General features: G+C 44.7%; 1 protein-coding gene across 1 annotated transcript; it reads left to right on the top strand.

Annotated features, from left to right (window-relative positions):
* Positions 1-1,591: 1,591 nt before the first annotated feature.
* On the top strand, positions 1,592-21,975 carry LOC125446897 (uncharacterized). The gene is made up of 9 exons (XM_059640096.1): positions 1,592-1,632; positions 1,893-1,959; positions 4,312-4,594; positions 4,691-4,814; positions 5,508-5,580; positions 13,364-13,467; positions 14,345-14,619; positions 15,219-15,258; positions 20,982-21,975. Exons 1-9 carry the CDS (start codon positions 1,592-1,594, stop codon positions 21,532-21,534), a joined length of 1,560 nt encoding a protein of 519 aa, XP_059496079.1. The 3' UTR covers positions 21,535-21,975.
* The last annotated feature ends 1,550 nt before the right edge of the window (positions 21,976-23,525 follow it).

Genomic DNA, 23,525 nt, shown 5'->3' with positions numbered 1-23,525 from the left:
TCTCGGCATTATTGAGTATAGTCTTTATTTTCTGAAGTAGGTTTGCAAAGACAGTTAAAGTAAACAAAAACAAAACAGACAACAATAAGCATATAATGAAGAAGATTTGAAAAATATTCACTCGTTATCAGTTGGTGCTCTGCTCAGGTCTAAGTTGTTTGTTTAGACTGTGTAAAGCCGGATATTCCCGTAAATAGACTAAAGCCATAATCCACAGCTTGGCTGTGGATGACAGGCTATGGCCTGTCATTAGCATTTCCTAAGAGGTCAGAGAGCTTAACATAATATGATTAAGCTACAGAAATAGCAACATTATTAAGCTAATAGCAACTTGCAAATCTTACCAAAAAAGTTCAATTATTTAACATCACAAACCATCCTGATATTGGACATGCGTCACTATTTCTGCGTTGCCATTGAGTCAATCTCCTGCTATAAAGTGCTGGCCTGGACGTGTGTGTGCAGGGTGCCATTTCCAAACTCGCAGCTGACGTGCACTTGAGCTGTGAGGAGAATAGTGATAGAATTCGAGTGGGCACAGCCAGACAGGTGGAATAGGCAGACAGTAGCAGAATCAACGCAATGCAGACAAAGTATATTAGTGATTCAGCGTGGTCAGAAGAATAAGGAGAGGTAAACCAGAGATAGTAGGAACTGCAGATGCTGGAGAATCTGAGATAACAAGGTATGGAGCTGGATGAACGCAGCAGGCCAAGCAGCATCAGAGGAGCAGGAAGGCTGATGCTTCGGGCCTAGACCCTTCTTCAGCTTTCCGGCTCCTCTGATGCTGCTTGGCCTGCTGTGTTCACCCAGCTCCACACCTTGTTATCTCAGAGGTAAAACAAAGCTTTGTAAATAGGAAAAGAACACAAAAGCAAGGATAAAGCGCATTAATGGGAACTGATAGACGTGTGTTGAGTTTTGTATTCATGTAATTTATGTGTACATGAATTTTGAAAATGCCATTGAAAAGATGGTAAATCAAAGGTTATGATTCAAAATACGATCCTGGTTTAAGGGATAATATACAGCATGGATGGAGGATTGGCTAAAAGATTCAAAAGAATATATAGGTCTTGTTTCAGTAGGCAAGCTGTTGTTTAAATAATGTAGGCCAATGGGAAAATGTGGGGCATGGATGTAAGTGGGTTTTTCTTGCAGAAAGCTAGCATGGATGCAGCAGGCTCAATGGCCTTCCTTGTGCAGACACCAGTCCATGAATCTATATCCTGGAATTATGTCCTGGCAGATGCAAGAAGCTGATTCACACTTTATTAAGGCAACTAGGGATGCACAATAAATATCACCTTGTCTGAAATGCTCACACTCCCAGCATAATCCCTTTTAGAAGCCCTTGCCTCAAACATTACCTCACACCCTTTTGTATGAATGAGTGCAACACTAAAGGAGCTCAACACCATCGAGGAGAAAGCAGACTGCTTGACTGGCACCCAATTTGCCGCCTTCCACAGTCACTCCCCTGTACTTTACAGCAATTCCTGAGCATTTACTCTCCAATTACCAACTCTTCAAGCAGATGCCAAATTTTTATATACCATATGGATGTGGGTAGCCAACTATCCTTATTACAATGCAAGATGAGGAGATGAACTGGTACTATGGAGTACTATGGTACTATGGAGCCTCAGGCTAATGTTCTGGGAACATGGGTTCAAATTGTACCATTACACATGATGAAACTTGAATTCAATAAAATCCAGAATTAAAGAATAGCTCGTGCTATGGTGACTATAGGATCAATGTTGAGAAAAAACTCAGCAGGTTGTCCTTCAAGGAAGAAAGTCTGCTATCCTTCCTTGGTCTGTCTCACATGTGACTCCAGACCCATACCAATGTAGTTGACTCTTAGCTGCCCCCTGAAATGGTGCTAGTGAGGTTATTGGTTCATTAGAGCCGGACAAGAAAATACTAGCCAAGCGAATGATGGTAAAAACCCAGGTAGGAATAAGAAATTATCTATTATGCCTCACAGTGGTGTCACTTCCTTTGTCTAAAAGAAAAACAAGAAACGATGCTTGTCCAAATAATAGCGAAATAAATTACACGTTTCTGTTCTTAGATTCTATATGTGTATAGAGTTGCAAAAATTCCCTTCAACCTAGTTCCACAAATGACGCTGCTGTTTCTGTGTAACTCATGCTCCATGATCATTAGGAAATTTTCTTCCACCCACATTTCGATCCATTCTTTCAGGGACTACAATTTCGGTCATGGTCCTCTCCTTCAGGTGCACAGGAACACAGAGAGGCCTTAAAACTGTTCTTGTTGTATAAGGTGTTCGGTCCTACATTCAAAATAGGAACATAAGTAGGTCATTCAGCTCTTTTGCTCCACCATTTAATACGATCTTGGCTGATCAGTTTGTCTTTAGAATTTCTATATTCCCAACTACTCCCCATTCCCTTTGATTCCCCTCCATGCCAAGAATCTATATGTGTCTGTCTTCAAAATATCAAATGACCCCCAACTGCACTGCCTTCTAAGACAACGTTCCAAAGTTGCACAACGTTCTGATAGAGAAAACAAAAATTATCCTCATCTCTGTGCTCATTCGAAAGCAATGCTTCCTGATTCTGAACTCACTCATGAGTGAAACACCCTTTTGTCAAGACCATTCAGGATCTTACACCCTTCAATGATGTCACCCCTCACTCCTCTAAACTCCAGTCCAGTCTGTCCACCCTCTCCTCATAAGATAACTCACTCATTCCTGATATCAATCTAGTAAAAAATCTGAGAGGTTTAATGCTGAGGAGTGCATGAAGTTCCACCTGATGTGACAATAACATGACTTGTCAGGTAATAAAATCTTTAGATTTTGTAGGAGACAGACGAACCACTGCAGTATCCTCACTATCTTAGCCAGAATAGCTATCATGTAAATGCCATTTGTACCCGATTACGATCATGCAATAAACTCCACCTTGTTTAAGGTAATAGCTTCCTCTTGTTAGGCTATTTTCTGGGTTTTCTCTATCACAATACACCTAGCAGGCACAATAGATCCCAACTGAAAATCAGGTGGTGGCAGTAAATTCACCTGATGGTGAGCGAGTGTCCAGCTAACTCATACAACATGGAGCCAGTGGTAAAAATAACTTTACTTCACAACATGATGAGCAGTGGTGAAGATCCATCCCTTCTCCTGCTCCCTCTCTTAAACCCTCCCCCACCTTTTCTCTTTCTCCCGCTTTTTCTTCTCCTCGCCTTCCCACAACCTCCCCTCCCATTCCCATTTTCAGGATCAATGGTGGCAATGGTCGCGTGGACAATGGGAAAACAGGCCAGGGTCAGGATCAGGATGTTTAGGCAAGATACCGAACTTTCCATTGTCATTGACCACATATTGTATGACCATGAAAATCCCTAGCTTTCAGCACTGAGACCACAGGTGTATGGATTTTGGGGGATTCACAGCCTCAGTTACCTAATATGGCAATATTCTGATAGTTTATCGCCATTAAGAAACATAAGATATGATAATATGGCGTACCAGTTAATTAGGCAGAGTAAGGAAGTATACAACCTGTGATAGATGAGCATGCTTCTCTGATCCTGAAGCTGTTCTGTAGAATGGACAAATACAGACAGTACACTGCAGATATATAATAGAATGTGCAATTTCATGGCAGTCTTTGGTGGCAGCTGTCTTTGTTCTTCAGTCAGGCTTATTTTGGTGAACACCTGGTCTTCCCTGAAGAAGGTGATGTCTCATCCCCCTGCTCTTGTTCCTACCTCTTTCTCCCCACCTTTCCCTATTGATGTACACTGTTTTAGAGTCTGGCACCTGTGCTGTCTCAATCAATTGTCTGAACCCTTTTGGCCAATGGCAATGTGATAATGACTCATGGTGTTGGGTAACCAATGTACCCTTGGTCACCTCCATTTGAAGGTTAATTTTCATTCTTTCTAAGATCAAAACCTTATTCTTGCTAACACTGCACTCACTATGTTTGGCATAGATACAGAGTTAGTGCAACGGGCATCATGACTTTCTGTTTCTTGTAAATCTTCGCTGTAATACCTTTTAAATAAAGTCTCATGCTACACCGTAAATATCAGAAAAAAATCACTTCTAAGTGACCTCCACAAGGCAATGAAAAGCATCATGTGGCTGGACAGGAAATTTGCAAGTTCCAGACAAAATGATCTGCCAAAACATACAAAGCAAAGTAAAGAATGAACACATTTTATTTAAGCTTGTACAATTACTGTATAAAAGGTTGTAAGATTTCTTCAAAGCTTTTAAACTTCTAATTTGCTTAACTGCCGTTCCTGATCTTTCGTCAGCTGATGTTTTCATTTCCATTTGCACTAATTGCCATCAGCAATCAGTCACTGGTGAGTGTGATTGCCTACCCAGGAAATTCCTGCTCATGGGTTCTATGGTCCCTTGTTTGGCTAATGAGTCTGATCCGAGGGCCGTGTCTCCAACTGCACATTCGGCAGGTGTTTATCAAGGAGGTGGAAGTGGTCTTTGACTTTGAGGTCGTTGGCATTCCTGTCTCCAGTTCCTTTTCTGTACTTCCTCTTGCTGACCAGTATTCGTCAAGAGATATCTCCTTTCAGACAGGTGTTTCCTCTGAGTCGATTTCTTCTGTATAAGGGTCTCTCTCATCAGTTGCTATTTCTCTTGGGCAACCTTTGAAAAACTTCTGTCTTGTTCGAGGACCTTCTTTTGAGCTGGGTGATGATGATTTGCCGAAGCAGTCAGAACCCATGCATCGTAAGCACGTGGCTGGCCCAGTGAAATTGGTTTCGCATGATGATGGCACCTCCACTTCTTTGCATGAGTAACATTTTCACTGCTCTCCACTCTCGGGTATTATTCGGTTTGTTACTGTTCTTGTGCACTTCCTTAAAATATCAGTGGATTTATTTTAAGCTGTTGTACAATGGCCAGAGAATAATGACTAATGAATCATCAGCTGAAACCTGACTCGTTCATCTGTGTCCTAAATGTATTTCTACCTCATTTATACTGCCCCTGTCAGGACAGGAATTATCACCCTGTGTGTAGCATGCAGATCACCAAATCCGTTAAGTAAATTCTATATCTGCCTAGCCAACTGCTTTTTGCTTAATAAGTCTTGGCTTTACTTTTCTGTCCCCATGTTCTCTTGCATTTGAACTTAAGAACTAGGAACAGGACCAGGCCATTCGCCCCTTGAACCTGCTTTCCCATTTAATAAGATCATGGCTGATCTCATCTCAGCTCCAATTCCACTTTCCTGCCCATTTTCCATAACCCTTCAATGCATTGCTAATTAAAAATCTGTCATCTACTGCCTACATTTACCTAGTGTCCCAGCACCCAATGCACTCTGGGGAAGTGAATTCCACAGATTCACGACCCTTTGAGAGAAGTAATTTCTTCTCATTTTTTTTTCACATCTGTCACCCTTTATCCCAAAACCACCACCTCTCATTCCATATTGTCCCACTTCCATTCTGTGTCTACATCGTCAATCCCTTTTCACATCAAGGGGTGACACGGTGGCTCAGCGGCTGGCACCGTTGCCTCACAGGACCAGGGACCAGGGCTTGATTCCAACTTGGGTGACTGTCTGTGTGGAATTTGCATGTTCTTCCTTTGGGTGCTCCAGGTTCTTCCCACAAAGATGTGCAGGCTCGGTGGATAAATTTGTGGTTACAGGTATATGGGTGGGTCTGGGTGGGATGCTGTTCAGCAGGTCTTAGTGCAGATTTGATGGGCTAAATGGCCTCTTTACCCACTGTAGGGAGTCTACAATCCTATAGACCTCAATTAAATCTCCTCTCATTCTTCTAAACTCCAGGAACTATGGGCCTAATCTCTTGTTATCAGACTGACACTTCACCTCTGGATTCAATTTCGTGAACCTCCTCTGAATTGCTTCCATACATAGCTGCACACCTCCTTGACTCAGGGGACTGAAATTATCCACAGTGCAGGCAACTCAACAGTTGAGCCTCACAGCCTCAGGGACCTGGGTTCAATTCCAGCCTTGGGTGACTGTGGGGTTCTTCCACCTGCTTGTGTTGTGTGTGGTCTCACTAATGCCTTGCTTGTTTGAGTGTCCATTTTCTGATAATAGCTTCTTTTGCAGCTGGACTGTGTCTTTCTGTCTCCCTATACTTTTCATTATTGGCATCAGAGGCTGTTTCCAGATACCTTTCATTAACACAGTTATTTTCTGCCAGTCCCCTGATTGCAGTAATTTGCTGCCCTGTATTTATTTCCTCATACAAGTTCCCATAATTAATCCTAAAGTCTTGATGCTGGTCCCGTTCAGTCTTTTATTCAGTTTAAAATTTCCCTGTTATTTGTTGCCCTTTTGATGTTGCTATTTTTCCCCACGATACCCTACTTTTAAAAAGCAAGAAATTGCATTTGGTGATAATGGGAACTGTAGATGCTGGAGAATTCCAAGATAATAAAATGTGAGGCTGGATGAACACAGCAGGCCAAGCAGCATCTCAGGAGCACAAAAGCTGACGTTTCGGGCCTAGACCCTTCATCAGAGAGGGTGAAGGGTCTAGGCCCGAAACGTCAGCTTTTGTGCTCCTGAGACGCTGCTTGGCCTGCTGTGTTCATCCAGCCTCACATTTTATTAAATTGCATTTGGATGTGAGTTTGCTCGCTGAGCTGGAAGGTTCGTTTTCAGACATTGCGTCACCATTCTAGGTAACATCATCAGTGAGCCTTCTGAAGAACAGCAAATGACATCACCAACCCAAGGAAACCTAAACAGATAAGCAGAAAACAGGACATAACACCAGTGCTTCATCGGAGGCTCACTGATGATGTTACCTAGAATGGTGACGAAACGTCTGAAAACTAACCTTCCAGCTCAGCGAGCAAACCACATCCAGAACCTCAACCTGAGCTACAAATCTTCTCAAAAGTTGCATTTATGTAGTACTTACATGACTTCAGATCATTTAGAGAATTCTCAAGTAGTATCAGACCAGATGTCAGATGTTAGTCCCCATAGAGACTGTTACACCTGCTGATTCCTCCAGCACGTTCTGTTTTTATTTCCGATTTTCAGCATCTGTAGTATTTTGCTTTACCTAGAGCTTTTCACAGACAATTGAATTCTTTTGAAGCATTCACTACACATATATTTAGGGAGACCATGATTTATTTTAGTTCTGTTCATGCAGTACCAACATCTTATAGAATCGTCACTGGTAATTCTAGAGTGTAGGTGTTGGAGTGTGTTTTTTAGTCCAATCAGAGCAGAATATCAACTCAGACTGCTCCCTTTCCATGAATAACCATTACATGGGATATTCTTGGGATAGTGATATTCCTTAAAACATACAACAATTCTTTTGTAAATCCATGATCAGTACAGAGCAAAGCAAAATACTGCAGCAATTTATCTCCGTCCAGGATTTCTCAATGACATTCCTTGGGAGCAGAAAGACTAGCAGGATCTCATTTCTCTACGAGAGTAACCTGAGAGAGGACTTTTAATTTATGACGTGGAAAAAGTAGGTAGATGTGGAAAATACATAAGAAACCTGCTGTGTGAGAAACCAAAATGAATGAAGTGTAATGGAAATTGTACTGCACATTTGTATATTTGAGGTGACCATACATGGAGGCAGGGCAACAAAGGTTTATTAGACTGATTCCTGGAACGGCAGGACTATGTATGAGAACAGACTGGATTGGTTAGGAGGTTTAGGAATGAGGATGGGTTGCATAGAAGTTTATAAAAGTCGAACAGGGCTAGACAGGGAGGATGTTCCCGAAGATCAGAGAGTCCAAAACCAGGGATCGCACAGCCTGAGGATACAGGGTAGGTCAGTTAGGACTGACAGGAGACCAAGGGGTGACCTTATAGAGGATAATAAAATCAAGAGGGGCATAAATAAAATGAACAGCTAAGGTCTATTCCCCAGGGTAGAGGAATTCAAAACTAAGATGGCATAGGTTTAAGGTGAGGCGGGGGGAAGATTTAAAAAGGACCTGAAGTGTAATTTTTTCACACAAAGGGTGGCGTGTGTATGCAACGAGATCAGAGGAAGTGGTGGAGGCTAGTACAGTTACAACATTTAAAAGGCATTTGGACAGGTCTATGGATAGGAAAGGTTTAAAGGAACATACATCAAATGGGACTAATTTAGTTTGGCAAACGTGGTTGGCATGGACGAGTTGGACTGAAGGGTCTGTTTCTGTCCTGTGAGACCCTGGAAATATCACAACTGAGTCTCAATTACCAACCTCCACTTAATCTCCAAATAATTACTACCAGCCAAAGAAACCCCATCCCCCATCACACAGGCTCCTGCTCAGCACTTGGCTACCTCTCCCAACCTGACTACCCCCATACCCCAATCTGACCAGAGTCGGTTAGATGCCCTGACTCAACACAACATAACAATCCTGCCACCACCCAACACCACACCCCAATGATTCATGCTGACCCGAAACCACTCAACTCTCCTGGGATGTAGCCCAATGAATCACCCAACTGGCACTAACCAACATGACACATCCCACCCTAACCACTCAAACATCTATGTCCCCCTGCTCCTATGATGTCAACTACCCTGAGGACCATCCACATCACTTCACTTCTCAAGTACTCCCCATTTACTGCACCTTGACAGCCCCTCGTCTATTCACTCCTCCATTCACCAACTCATATCAAAAAAGTGGTCTCCAATTTACCTTGATCTGGCATTTTGTTTCATGTAAAAGGGGAAAGCACCCCCCTCCCTCTTCCCACCACCCACTTCAGACCACCACCAGCTGTGTGCTGCCCATTTCTACATCCGCTATAAGAAGTCGGAAGACTCTGGAAGAATTGCACAGTAACACTTAGGAAAATCTTCAAGGGCAGCAACTGAGGAAAGCAATCAACATTTCAAAACTGCCATTTTCCTAGCCACCATCACTTCCGAGGAAGGATTTCTCAACCTGAAACATTAACTCTGATTTCTCTTCACAGACCCGCTGAACTTTCCCAGCCATTTCTGTTTTTATTTCCGTTTACAGAAGCTTCTGACCAATGCCTGATAAACACACGAAGGCAGTTTCTCCAAGAGACAGTAGGAACTGCTGATGCTGGAGAATCCGAGATAACACGGTGTGGAGCTGGATGAACACAGCAGGCCAAGCAGCATCAGAGCAGCAGGAAAGCTGACGTTTCGAGCCTAGACCCTTCATCAGCTTGTCCCCACCTCCCTAACCTGCCCTTTCTCCCACCTATCCCCTCCTCCCACCTCACGCCCCAACCCCATCTCCTGCCTACCATCCCGCCCCCTTGACCTGTCCGTCCTCCCTGGACTGACCTATCCCCTCCCTACCTCCCCACCTACACTCACCTCTACTGGTTCCATTCCCGCCCCTTTAACTTGTCTGTCTCCTCTCCACCTACCTTCTCCTCCATCCATCTTCGATCCACTTCTCCCTCTCTCCTTATTTATTTCAGAACCCTCTCCCCATCCCCCTTTTCTGATAAAGGGTCTAGGCCCGAAACAGCAGTTTCTCCAAGCTGTCTGCATCGTTCTCCGCAAGACTGGGTAGCGACATTTTCAAATGTGTTTTAAATGACCTCTTCAATGCTTTACATGATTGAGTCTGGGTTACAATGAAACCAGGCACCACTAGTCCTTGTAGAGAAACATCAACCATCAAAAAAGTACAAGCTCACCCGCAAGAGATTGTCTGCATTGATATATCACCTGACACTACATCGGGATGGCATTATAACAACCGGTGAATCACTTTACAAAATGTTACTTCCATGGGCAACCAAATCCTGCACAGCAAGATCCCACAAGGACAAGCCCAATTAGGCCACTGGTGATCGATTCTTTGTGGCGTTGGGTGAATGTTGGCCAGATTACACTCCCACACTCCCTCCACTGTTTCTGTCCTTTGAGATAATCTGATGGAATCTTTCATGTCCATCCGAAAATCAGGTTTTAGGTTTGAATTTACCAGGATTAAGCTGGACGAAGGTAGAAACACTGACAGGTGATTGGCTGAAATGGTTTTGTCCATCATAGAGCAGAGAAGTAAAGGAGAGATTTAGTCGATGTGTTCCACATTACAAGTGGTGGAGCAGAGCTAACAGCAGAGACTGATTTTACAAGCAGGAGAGTCAGTGCCAAAGGAGCAGACCTTAAGATCAAAGCACGGAAAAAACTGATCAGTGGAGGATTAAGGAGCACCCATTTATGTAGAAAGTTACATTATGGAACGTCCTGCATGAAAGTAGGCCATTTGGCACATTATGTCTGCTGCACTACTCAATAAGATCAGGCTGATCTGATAAACCTTAACCTCACTTTCCTGCCTTTCCCCTATAACTCTTGATTCCCTTACTGGTTAAAAATCTGACTATTCCAGCCTCTAATATACTTAATGATCCAGCCCCCACTGCCCTGTGTAGCAACAAATTCTACTTCCCTCTGAGACAACAATATTCCTCCTTATCTCTGTCTTAAATGTGCTTACCCTTACTCTGATATTATGCCCTTTGGACCCAGCCTCTCCCATAAGGGTGCATGTCCTCTGTCAAAATCCCTAGGAATCATGTACATTTCAATAAGGTCAATCATAACTTTCAAAAAAGGAATTGGGAAAAAGCAGTGAAAAATGACAGAAAATGGAGACAGCAGTGAGTTAGAGATCTCTTTCAAACAGTACAGGCATGATGGGCCAAATGGCCTCTGTCTGCATTGTTTTACAATCCCTCAGCTGAGGGTCACATTGAGTACATTCTCCTCAACTGTGTACTGGGCATGCCCAGTGAAGATTAGATGTCATGTTGGCCACAAGGTTGTGAGATAATCACCCGCCAGGCCGAGGTCGGTTACAAAATGCAAATCATCCCCAAATAGTTTATCAGGTTAAAATAGAGGCAGGGTTTGTGTGTGTGGGAATGCAGCAAGGTCAGAATATTTCCACTTGTCAGCTGCACCCTGCTTTTGAGTGATCATGGGAACTGGATTCTGAGAGTGGATGTTTGTTGCTGGTTAGATGTTTTTGAATCAATCTGTTCAGAGATGTTTTGACACACCCCTGGGAAATTGGGCAATTGGGACTCAAGGTTTCAGGCATACAAATACCACCAATGTACCATAAAAGTCCCAAGACCACAAGTGAAACCAGGAATTGAACCAGCAATCTTTAGATCCTCAGGCCAACATGATCCCAACTGGTTATACAGCAGCTGGATCCAGAAATCAGCTTGGTAAATACCACAGGAGTTGTTTGAAGTCAGGTCAAGCAGTGCGTTTTTAGTTGAAATACTAATTACATACAAGCTGAGACTTTACTTCTACCTCAAAACTGCTGGAGAGAACCATCTCTGAGTAGTTGTCTGGTTTAAAGTCATTTCCCACTGACTTATATATTCAATATCTGTTGATATTCTAGAAGTTATCATTGACTCAAAACTGACTGGACTAACTATATAAATACTGTGGTTACAAGAACAGGTCCCAGGCTGCAGCAAGTAACTCACCTCCTGCTTTCCCAAAACCTGCCCACCATCTACAGGGCTCAGGTCAGGAGTATAATGGAATAGTCCCTGTTTGCCTGGATGTGTGTAGCTCTAACAGCACTCTAGGAGCTCGGCACAGGGTACTGCAGTGGATGAGGTCTACATAGCCTTCAGTAAGGTTTTTGACAAGGTCTGTCATGGCTAGTTAAGAAGCTAAAAACCCACAGGATACAGGGTAGTTAGGGAAATTTGGATCCAAAATTGACAGGAAGCAGAGCTTGATGGTTAAGGGATGATTTTCTGTCTGGAAGCCTGTGTTCAGCAGTGCATCATAGGGTTTAGTGTTGGCTCCCTAGCTGTTTATAGTGTACATTAATGATCTAGACATGAATATAGGAGGTATGGTCAGTAAGGTGACAGATAACACAAGAATTGGTGGTGTGGTAAATAGTGAGGCAGAAAGCCTTAACTGCAGGATGATATGTATCGAGCTGCTCAGATATTCTCAGATAGGGAGTGGCAAATGGATTTTAATCCTGAAAAGTGTGATTGTCATGCATCTGGAAGACTAGGGAGTACAGATTTGAATGGAAGGACCCAAGGAAATACAAATAGTCAGGTAGACCTTGGATCCTTAAAGGCAGCAGAACTGGTAGATACAGTAATTGTGAAGACATCTCGCCTTCTTGCTTTTATTAGTGGAGGCGTTGAATATAAGAGCTGGGAAGTTATGAAGAGCTATGATGGTAGTCAGGCCCCAGCAACAGGGATGTGTGCGGTTCTGGTCGCCACACTATAGACTAAAGACAGTGCAGATAACATTTATCTGTATGTCACCTGAGCTGGAGAGTTTCAGCTATTAAGAATGACTAGATAGATTGGGACCTGATTGAGGTGCCCAATGTCATAGGGTAGATAGGGAGAAACCGTACCCCTTGGCAGAGAGGTTAATAATGAGAGAGCACGCAGTTTTAAGGCAAGGAGCAGGAGACTTAGAGATAAGCTGAGGAGCAAAGCTTTCTCCAGGGAGTGGTGAGTGTCTGGAACTTTTTGCCTGGAAAGGTGCTAGAGCCAGGAACCCTCAAGATATTTAGAAAATATTTAGATGATCACCTGAAATGGGACTGCATACAAGGCAAGGGGCTATGTGCTGTGAAATGGGTTTAGAATAGATAGATAACAAAGTGTGGGGCTGGATGAACACAGCAGGCCAAGCAGCATCTCAGGAGCACAAAAGCTGACGTTTCGGGCCTAGACCCTTCATCAGAGAGGGATAGATAGAATAGATAGATGTTTGATGACTGCGCAGACCCGATGGGCTGAATATCCTTTCTGTACAGTAAAATGTTCATCACCAAAATGTCTACAAGCGTCCACTCGATTAACACCCCAGCCACCACCTAAAACATACATGCTTTCCACTAGCAATGCAGTAACAGTATGCTATCTATCTACAAGATGCACTGCAGCAACTCACCAAAGGCTCATTTTCCAAACCCAGAACCACTTCCATTTAGAAGGACAAGGGCAGCAAATATATGGGAACACCACTATCTGCAAGTTCCTCTTCAAGCTAGTCACCACCCTGACTTGGCCATTTCTTCACTGTGGTTAGGTCAAATTCCCTCCCTAAGTGTATTATGGGTCTACCTGCAGTAGTGATCCAAGAAGGCAGCTTAACCCCACTGACTCGATGGCAAATTGGGCAAGGCAAGAAATGCTGGTCCAGCCAGCAACAGACACATCCCAGGAATGGATTAACAATACTCACATTCAGCCTTTTAAACTCTAGCAGTGACAAAACTATTGTCTGGATAGCAATACACAACGTTCTTGGGAGATGATCATATTAGGGTTGGCATTGATGCTCCCTGTAGTTGATTTGCCAGGTGAAGTTTGTTCCTGGTGTCCACCATATCTACCTGGATCTGATGGCAGGGAATGACTGGTATCTCTGGAAAGGTCAACTGTTACAGTTGGAACTGAAATTCGAGTAGGTGGGATTTATAGAGACCAGGAGATGCTGACCTGTAAATCCAGCATTATTGGTATGCGTTTCATGGATCACAGGAAAAATAGCGCCCTCAACAGCCTCAGGATCCCCCAAAACACTTTGCATGCAATGAAGTCCTTTTGAAGCGGTGATGTAGGACACTGGGTCAATCTGTGCACAGCAAGCTCCCACTAACAACAGTCCACCGGGAATCTGTTTCAATGGTCGTGGATGAACGATAAATATTGCCCACATGACTGCGGGCATCGGGGGATATGCCCTGTCAGGGCAGTTATTGTACCCACGGGAGGAAGGTTGCAGCTATCTGTCGCTATACTGATTGGACTCCAACTGAGCGGAACTCAATTGGCTCTTTCAAAAAGAGAGACTTGCATTTACATAGCACCTTTCATGCCCACGGTCACCCCCAAAACAGCCTTATAGCTCATGAGGTACCAACTGAAGCGTGATGGCTACTGCGATATAGGAAACACGGCGACCAGATAGTGCACAGTGAGATCCCACAAGTATAAAAATATGATCGTGGCCGGGTGCCGCTACTCTGTTTGTGCACAGCAGAGGCAGTGGAGGGAGGGCCTGGTCAGGCAGAGGCAACAAAGGGCAGTCTCGTCAAATAACATCCCTGCAGTGCAGAAAGAGGCCATTCAGTCCATCGAGACTGCACTGACCCACCAAAGGGCATCCTCCCAACTCCAGGCCCCTCCGATATCCCCGTAATCCTGCATTTACATCAGGGCCAGTCCACCTTAACCTGCACGTGTTCGGACTGTGGCAGGAAACCCGCACAGACGCGGGGAGAATGTGCAAAACTCCACACGGCGAGAATGAAACCTCGGTCCCTGCAGCTGTGAGGCAGCAGCGCCAACCTCTGGGGCGAAAATACAACATTTGAGCCGGCTCCGCGTTCACCACGATCACGGCTGATCATCCCACTCCGCCCCCTGCCTCTGCTGAACTCTCCCAGGTCCTTTGCTGTCGCTAGCCCTGTATCTAACTTCTCGGTGAAAGCATTCACCAATCGGCCTCAAGCGCTTTCTGCGGCAGAGAATACCATACTCTGGGTGAAGTCATTTCTCCTCACCTTACATTGTAAAATCTCCATGTGCCTGATGGAATGTTCTGGAAATGTTTGTGAGTAAAGCGGCTGGGGGAGTCTGTGTGGTGAGAGGGGTTTGCTGACTCAGTTGACTTTCCCAGTAGGTTTTTTTTCCAGAATTACACTTGCTTTGTGACAATTGCCCTTTAAGGTGTCAGACCGCGGAATTCACACTTCAAACGGTGAGTGTCGGTTCACCCCCGCTCAGACCAGAGCCAACTGCCCTGAAATAGCAAAAACGGAAAGACCATAGACAGTAGACAATAGGTGCTGTAGTAGGCCATTCGGCCCTTCGAGCCAGCACCACCATTCATTATGATTATGGCTGATCATCCACAATCAGTATCCTGTTCCAGCCTTATCCCCATAAGCCTTGATTCCACTATCTTTAAGAGCTCTGTCTATCTCTTTCTTGAAAGCATCCAGAGAGTTGGCCTCCACTGCCTTCTGGGGCAGAGCATTCCATATATCTACCACTCTCTGGGTGAAGAAGATTTTCCTCAACTCTGAAAGTGCTGGGGAAGCTCGGCAGCTCTGGCAGCGCCTGTGAGAGAGAGAAACAGTGTTAACATTTCATTTGACTCTTCGCCAGAACCTGACTTGATATGTTACCTGTGTTTTTCTCTCACCACAGGCGGCGCTAGACTTGATGAGTTCCTCCAGCACTTTCTGAGGTGGGTTATAGGGGGACGGGTCTGGGTGGGATGCTGGGTCAGTGTGGACTTGTTGGCTCGAAGGGCCTGTTTCCACACTGTAGGGATTCTATGATCTATTCTATGCTGTTTTTTTTGCTTCTATTTTAGCCAATTCCCTTGACCCTGATGTCTGTGCTTGTAGGTACTGCGTAGATTCAGTGTGTCACTGTCACTGTTTGGACTGGCCACTATGAAGGGTTAGAACTGCAGCCTCACAGTGCCAGGGACCTGGGTTCGATTCCAGCCTTGGGCAACTGTCTGTGTGGAGTTTGCACTTTCCCCCTGTGAGTGGGTCATCTGCTGGCTGTTCTGGTCCAAAGATGTGTAGGTTACCTGGCTTGGGTATGTTAACTTGTCCAGGGATGTACAGGCTAGGTGAGTTAGCCGTGGGACATGTGGCATTACAGGGGAAGGATAGGAGGTTGGGTCTGGGTGGAATGCTGTTTGGAGGGTCAGTGCAGACTTGATGGGCCAAATGGCCTCTTATGCACTTTCGGGATTCTTTGATTCTAACCAGCAAGCACAGGAGCAGAAGCAGGCCATTCAGTTCATTGAGTTTGCTCCACCATTTAAATCTTGCTGGGGTCAGCGTAGTGTGAATGACTGGACTGGAGATCAGAGAAGGGGGGAGCTTTGTTGGTAAGGCAGTGTGTCAAGATCAATTTCACAGTTCTCACTTCACTCCTGTGACCCTGAGTGTTGGTGCATTCATTTGTGAATACATTCATCTGCCTTCTAAAGGCAATATGTTGTTCTGTGCCATTCCTTTATTTCAGGATTTAGTTCAGTGGAGGGACCGTAACATATTGTCAATTGCCTCTGTAAACACAAAGCCAATGGCATCAGAACCTTCACTGTTTCCCCTGAGTCTCTCTGCCATTTTTGGGCACAGCAGCTCCCAATGTATTACCCGTGGGCCGAATGGCCTCTTCCTATTTTCTATGTCTCAATGTTAAGACGCCACACAGCCTTTTCACCTAGATGTGGAGGAGGCAGCTTGTAAACTGTGCCGAAACCACCTACCACCTCCACTTCTCCAGCCCCTAATTTCAAGGGAAACTCACGAAACCAGCCCACGTGGGGCACCCACATTGCCAGCTCGATTTTTCCATGACAAGCTTATTCATTGCCTGCCTTTTAGAGCAGAAATAAGTTTGTGCTGTGAGAATGGAGTCACATGTAGACCAGATCAGGTAAGGATGGCAGATTTTCTTCCCTAAATGTCTTTGGTGAGCCAGATGATTTCTCTTTTAAAAAAAACTGTTGATATTCAGGCCAGCTCTTTAATCTCAATCTTGTCCAAATTTGACTGCCATGGTGGGATATTGGCTGGGGTTTTTGTTTTGATTGCTAGTTCGGTGACAATGCCACTACCTAAAAGGCAGGCAATGAATAACCTCACCAGGTTGTAATGTTGCGCACAAACTTTTAGCGACCTCTTAAGTAACTACAGATGGGTAATAAATGCTGGCCCAGCTAGCAATACCCCATTTCTCATGAGCAAATAAAAAAAAATCACTTGACTCCAGTTTGAGTGATAATAGATGAAGAGATTCTGTGTAACTGACTAGCAGGGTATTCAAGACCCCAGAAGTTACACTATCCCCTGCCCAGTTTCCCTTCGTCACCTCAGGCTTAGATAGTGTTACACATGTTGGCCAGCATTTTCCATTAGTGATGGTGAAAAAGCTGGAAATTGACGAACAAGGGCTGCTTGTAAGTGGAGCTTCTGCCGCAGGAACAGGCCTGACACTGACCCTAAGGGCATCTCATTTTTGTTTAAAGTTGCTTCTAATCATGTGATGGGGCATCACTACTTACCCCTGAAACTGAATGGCTTTCTGAGTGAAATAACCCCATGAAGGCCAGTATCCTGTCACCCTTTACTTACAAGTGCACAGTGCATGACACTGACCAGGTGGCTCAGAGCTGGCTCCTAGAGTGAACAGAACCCCTGACACTCCTGTTTCTATCTGTCAGCCAGGGCTCCCTGATTGGGCCAGGTTAACTGCCCCAATCAGGGAACTGATATTGTATGCGATCCTCATTCCAATCACTACACCAAGGGTATTTCAATTATTGTCCAGTGATGTCTTGGGGTAGGTATGGGACATTCTAGAGGAGGAGGGTAAACAGCCAGTGGTTATGGTACACAAGGGCACTACAAATGACATTGGTTTAAAAAAAAAGGATGAGGTGCTAAAGGCAGAATACAGGGAGCTAAGAAGAAAGTTAAGGACCTCTAAGGTGGTGATCTGAGGATTACTACCAGTGCCACATGCTTGTCAGAGTAGAAATGACAGGATGAATCAGGTGAATATGTGGCTGAAACGTTGGTGTCAGAGGGAGAGTTTCAGATTGCTGGGACATTGGGACAGGTTCTAGGGGAGGTGGGACCTGTATAAAATGGACAGGTTACACCTGGATAGGACTAGGACAGATGTCCTAGGCAGAGTGTTTGCTAGAGCAGTTGGGGAGGGTTTAAACTAACATGCCAGGAGGATGGGAACCTATGTAAGGAGCCAGAGAAGGAGGGAGCAGGGATAAAAACAAAAGGTAGAAAAGGGAATAAGAAAAGTGATAGGAATAGAAAACAAGGACAAAATTCAAACATGGCTGTTGAGAAAAATAAGACCTAGACAACAATGTTAAAAAGACAAAGTTAAAGGCTTTGTGCCTGAAGGCGTGGAGCATTTGCAATAAAGTGGATGAACTAATCACACGTGAGCGGGTCCGATATAATTGGGATTTTGGAGGCATGGCTGCAAGGTGACCAGGGATAGGAACTGAATGCCTAGGACTATTCAGTATTTAGGAAAGACAGGAACAAGGAAAAGACAATATGGAGTCTGTTTAGGTAGAGTTCAGAAATACTAAGGGGCAAAAAACATCAGTGAGTATCATTATAGACCCCCAAACTACAGTAGTGATGTTGGGAATGGCATTAAACAGGAACTTAGAGATGTATGTGTCTAAAGAACATTGGTGACCATGGATGATTTTAATCTGCACGTATATTGGGCAAGTCAAATTAGCCACAATATCTTTGAGGAAGAATTCCTGGAGTGTATTTGGAATGGTTTTCTTGACCAGTATGTGGAGGAACCAACTAGAGAGCGCAGGCCATCTTAGACTGGGTACTGTGTAATGAGAACGGAATCATTGGCAATCCAATTGTGCAAGACCCCTTGGGCCAATCCATGCCTTACAAAGGAGATTAGAGATAGCATCTGATCCAAGGAAGAAACATACAGATTGGCCAAGAAAAATAACATGTCTGAGGATTGGGAGCAGTTTAGAATTCAGCAAAGAAGAACCAAGGGATTGATTATAAAGGGGAAAATACAGCGAGAAAGTAAGCTTGCAAGGAACATAAGGACTGACACTAAGAGTTTCTGTCGGTACGTGAAGAGAAAGAGATTGGTGAAGACAAGTGTAAATCCCGTATACTCAGAAACGGGGGAATGTATAATAGGGGACAAAAGAAATAGCTGAGCAACTGAATACATACTTTGGTTCTGTCTTCAAAGAAGAGGACACAACTCAGACAGTAGAAATGTTGAAGAATGCAAGATTTAGTAAGTGAGATGAATTGAGGGAGATCAATATTAATAAAGAAATGGTGCTGGGAAAATTGATGGGATTGAAGGAGGATAAATCCCCAGGGCCTGATAATCCACATCCCAGAGTCCCTAAGAAAGTGACTGTAGAAATAATGGCTGCATTGGTGATCATCTTCTAGGATTCTATAGACTCTGGAACAGTCCCTGCAGATTGGAGAGTAGCTAATGTCACTCCAATATTCAAAAAGGGAAGTAGAGAGAAAACATTATAGACCAGTCAGCGTAGCATCGATAGTGAGGAAAATTCTCGATATCCATTATTGAGGACTTTATAGTGGAGCTTTAATGGGAAATCATGCTTTAAAAATCTGTTGGAAATCTATGAAAATGTAACTGGTAGGTTTGACAAGGGGGAGCCTGTTGATGTGGTATATTTGGACTTTCAGAAAACATTTGACAAAGCGCCCCCCCCCCCCCCCCCGTAAGAGATTATTGTGCAAAACTGTTGCACAAGATTAAAGCACAAAGGATTGACGGAGATGCATTGAGATGGATAGAAAACTGGTATTCACAGAGGAAACAAAAGAGTAGGAATAAATGAGATAACAAGGTATGGAAATGGATGAACTCAGCAGGCCAGGCAGCTTCAGACGAGCAGAAAGGTGACGTTTCGGTTCTGGACCCTTCTTCAGCTGCCTGGCCTGCTGAGTTCATCCAGCTCTACGCTTTGTTATCTCAGACTCCAGCATCTACAGTTCCTACTATCTCTGTAGGAATTAATGCGTCCTTTTCAAATTGGCAGGCAGTAACTAGTGGGCTGCCACAGGGATCAGTGCTGTGACCCCAGCTATTCACAATATATATTAATGATTTGGATGCGGGAGCAAAGTGTAACATCTCAAAGTTTGCAGATGAAGCCAAGTTGAGTGGGAGGGTGAACGACAATGGGGTTGCAGAGATCCTTCAGCATGATCTGGATAGGTTGGGTGAGAGGGCAGTTCAACGGTAAATTCATTCCCCATGGCATGGGTGAACATTAGGACACTGTCAGCACTGAGATAGTTGGATGTGGCATCTGGGGTTTGCTGTCAGTCCCTCTGGATCATCCATTCGCATCAGTAATGCAGTTATTGTCTCTGGTCAGAATGACCAGCCTGGATGTCACCAGCAGCAGTGGGAACTGCTGTAGGACAGCCAGCTGCTCACTCTTTATCATCAGTCGTGGGTGTTAAATGTCTCTGTACATATTGTCTGCTAGAAGGTATCTGCCCACAATCTCCTTAACTTCAGAGATGGTGAAGTTGCTCCCCTGCAGCAGAATACCGAGGGCAGAAGATAAATATGAGGTTATTCACTTTGGAAGCAAAAACAAGCAAGCCAATCACTACCTGAATGGTTGTAAATTGGGAGAGGGGAGCGTGCAGTCGGACCTGGGTGTCCTTGTGCACCAGTCCCTGAAGATAGGCATGCAGATACAGCAGGCGGTAAAGAAGGCAAATGATACATTGGCCTTCATTGTGAGAGGTTTCAAAACAGGAGCAGGGGTGTGTTGTTGCAATTATACAGGGCATTGGTGAGGCCACACCTAGAATAGTGTGTGCAGTTTTGGTCACCTTTTCTGAAGAAGGATGCTGTTGCTCTCGAGGGAGTGCACCAAATGTTTACCAGGCTGATGCTGGGGATGGAGAACTGATGTATAAGGAGAGTTTGACTAGTTTAGGATTGTTTTTGCTGGAGTTCAGACAAATGAGTGGGGATCTCATAGAGATGAAAAATTCTAACAGGACTCGATTGGGTAGGTGCAGGGAGGATGTTCCCGATGGTGGGTGTGTCCAGAACCAGGAGTCACAGTTCTGACGATTTGGAGTAGACCATTTAGGACAGATAGGAAGAGACATTTCTTCACCCAATGGCTGGTGAGTCTGCGATAGGGTTAGGATTGGGGTTGGGCTTGGGGTTAGAGTCAGAAGATGTGGAATTCATTCCCACAGGAAGTAGCTAATGCCAATACATTGAATTTATTTAAGATGTGGCTGAATATAGCACTTGGAGTGAATGGGATCAAAGGCTATGGGGAGAAAGCAGGATTAGGCTATTGAGTTGGACGATCAGCCGTGATCATAATGAATGGCGGAGCAGGCTTGAAGGGCCAAATGGCCTCCTCCTGCTCCTGTCTTCTGTGTTTCTGTTTTTATTTTGCCAGACAACGAAGGCATGCAGTGGGATGGGCACCAATAAAGAAGCACATCATCATTGTGGAGAAGGAGAGGAGCACCCCACTCCCCAGCCCGGAACTGCCGGATGTCCTGAGGGGCCCAGTGAAGCCCGACTGCTAGCCATGAGGCATCAAAGTGTCCCCACCACACCACATTTCCAGGCATCTGGGAGCAACGATGCACTGAATCAGGAAAAGATTTACTTCTGGAATGTGCCTTTGCAAAAGAAATCTGGGAGGAATGTAGTGGTTTTGTCAATGTTTGTCTCGATTAGCTCCATGACGCAGGACTCTGCTGTTCTGTCTATTTCCCAGGATGCACACCAGGACAAACATCAACTGTGCTTGGAGGACCATGAACTCTGTAAAATATGTTCTTTGGTCTGCCCAAAACTTGTTGGCCTTCCAGAGCAAGGAGTTGATCTCGACCGAGTGTTGCAGACTGGCACATTTCCAAGGTCCAGGACTACACGCTAAGGGATGCACTAAAACTTTGGACAGCGACCAAGGCTCAGTGGGGAAAGGCCACTGCCTGAGGTTTCTCTGCCAATGTGGTCCGTTGAGTTATCAGAAACCAGCACCCCCCACCCCCTAAGCCCTATGCCTTCGATTAGTATCTTGGTTTGTTTGTTGGATAGAGTCAATCTCTTGTGTTTGTTTTTTGATATGTTATTGTGTAGAACCAAACTGTTTTAGTGACTATGTGAGTTTATAAAGACATTTGTAAAAATAAAGTGTAGTTTTGAAATAAAAAAAACTTTCTATTCACACCCTTTTCAAGGTGGTGGTGCTGGTATTGTCGGTGTGTTTGGATTCCTGAACCTGTCTGCTTTCTCTCTCTTTCCTTTTCAACTGTTATCTTCGTCTTTCTTGTTTTTGTCTTCATTTTCGAGCCCCGAGCGTTGTTGGTGGGGCACAGTCGGTGGCAGGGATTGCGACTCCTGGTGACAGCGGCAGTTCCCAGAGCAGCTAAACCCAGAGCCTGAACTCTCGGCAGTGGCAATGCCTGGAGTGAGGACCCCTGGCAATGGCAGCTCCTGGACCAGGGACTGTTGGCGAGGCAGCAGCAGCAGAATCAGGGTCTCCCGGGGCATCAGCATCATCATTGCTCTTCCTGGAATCGGGACTCTCAGAGGCCCAGAACACTTTGCAGAGGCGAGGCAGGAACCCTGAAGCTGTGCTTGAGACTCATTTTGAAAGGATGTTGTCTTATTTAAGTAATATCTTTTTATTCTTTTTGTAGCTTTAAATGGCACCGGTTTCTGGCAACAAGACACTTGAGATGTATGTGACAATAAAATCATGCATTCATTCAAAATATGACCTTGGCTGATCATCCAATTCAGTAACCCATTCCCATTTTCTCCTCACGTTCTGTGAACCATTTAGTCCCATGAATTATATCTAATTCCTCTTGAAAGTAATAAATGGAGTCACTGGACAGGAGATAATGGGAACTGCAGATGCTGGAGAATCCAAGACAGCAAAGTGTGGGGCTGGATGAACACAGCAGGCCAAGCAGCATCACAGGAGCACAAGGGCTGACGTTTCGGGCCTAGACCCTTCTTCAGAGATGATGATGAAAGGTCTCGGCCCAAAATGTCAGCCTTTGTGCTCCTGAGATGCTGCTTGACCTGCTGTGTTCATCCAACTTCACACGTTGTTGTCACTGGATAGGAGTTTGGTTTCTGTGATGGTCTGGGCCACGCACAGTGGAGGCAATGGCCTCGTGGTATTATCACTAGACTTCTAATCCAGAAAACCCAGATAACATTCTAGGGACCTGAGTTCCTGCAAAAGGTGGAATTTGAATCCAAAAAAAATCTGGAATTAAGAATCTAATGATAACCATGAGTGCAGTGTTGGTTGTAAGAGAGAAAAACCCATCTGGTTCACTAATGCCCTTTAGGGAAGGAAACTGCCATCCTTATCAGGTCTGTCCTACATGTGACTCTAGACCCACAGTAGTGTGGTTGACTCTCAACTGCCTTCTGGGCAATTAGAGGGCAGTTGAGAGTCAACCACACTACTGTGGCAATTAGGGATGGGCAATAAGTATCACCTAGCCAGTGACGCCCTCATCCCATTAATGAATAAAGGAAAAAGAACTTACTGCAGTTTCTTATGGTCCCGGGAGAGCAGTTGTCATACCAAGCTATGATGCATCCATTTTCTATGGTGCTTCTGTAAAGGTTGGTGAGCGCCCTTGTGGACATGGTGAATTTCCTTAGCCTCCTGAAGAAGCAAACATTATGCCTCTTGACCACTGCATCAAAATGGGTGGCCCAGGATAGGTTGTTGGTGATCGCCACTCCTAGGAATGTGATGGTCCCAACCATCTCCACCTCAGCACCATTGAGGGGTGTGTTCTCTTCCTTGTTTCCTGAAGTCAATAATCACCTTTTTAGTTTTGCTGACATTGAAGGAGAGGTTGTTATCTTTGCACCTCTTGTAGCTGCTTTCCAGGA

This window comes from Stegostoma tigrinum, chromosome 36 (genome assembly GCF_030684315.1).
Source record: "Stegostoma tigrinum isolate sSteTig4 chromosome 36, sSteTig4.hap1, whole genome shotgun sequence".
NCBI lineage: Eukaryota > Metazoa > Chordata > Chondrichthyes > Orectolobiformes > Stegostomatidae > Stegostoma > Stegostoma tigrinum.
The sequence above is the reverse complement of the archived record's forward strand: the minus strand, read 5'-3'. Positions and strand labels throughout refer to the sequence as shown.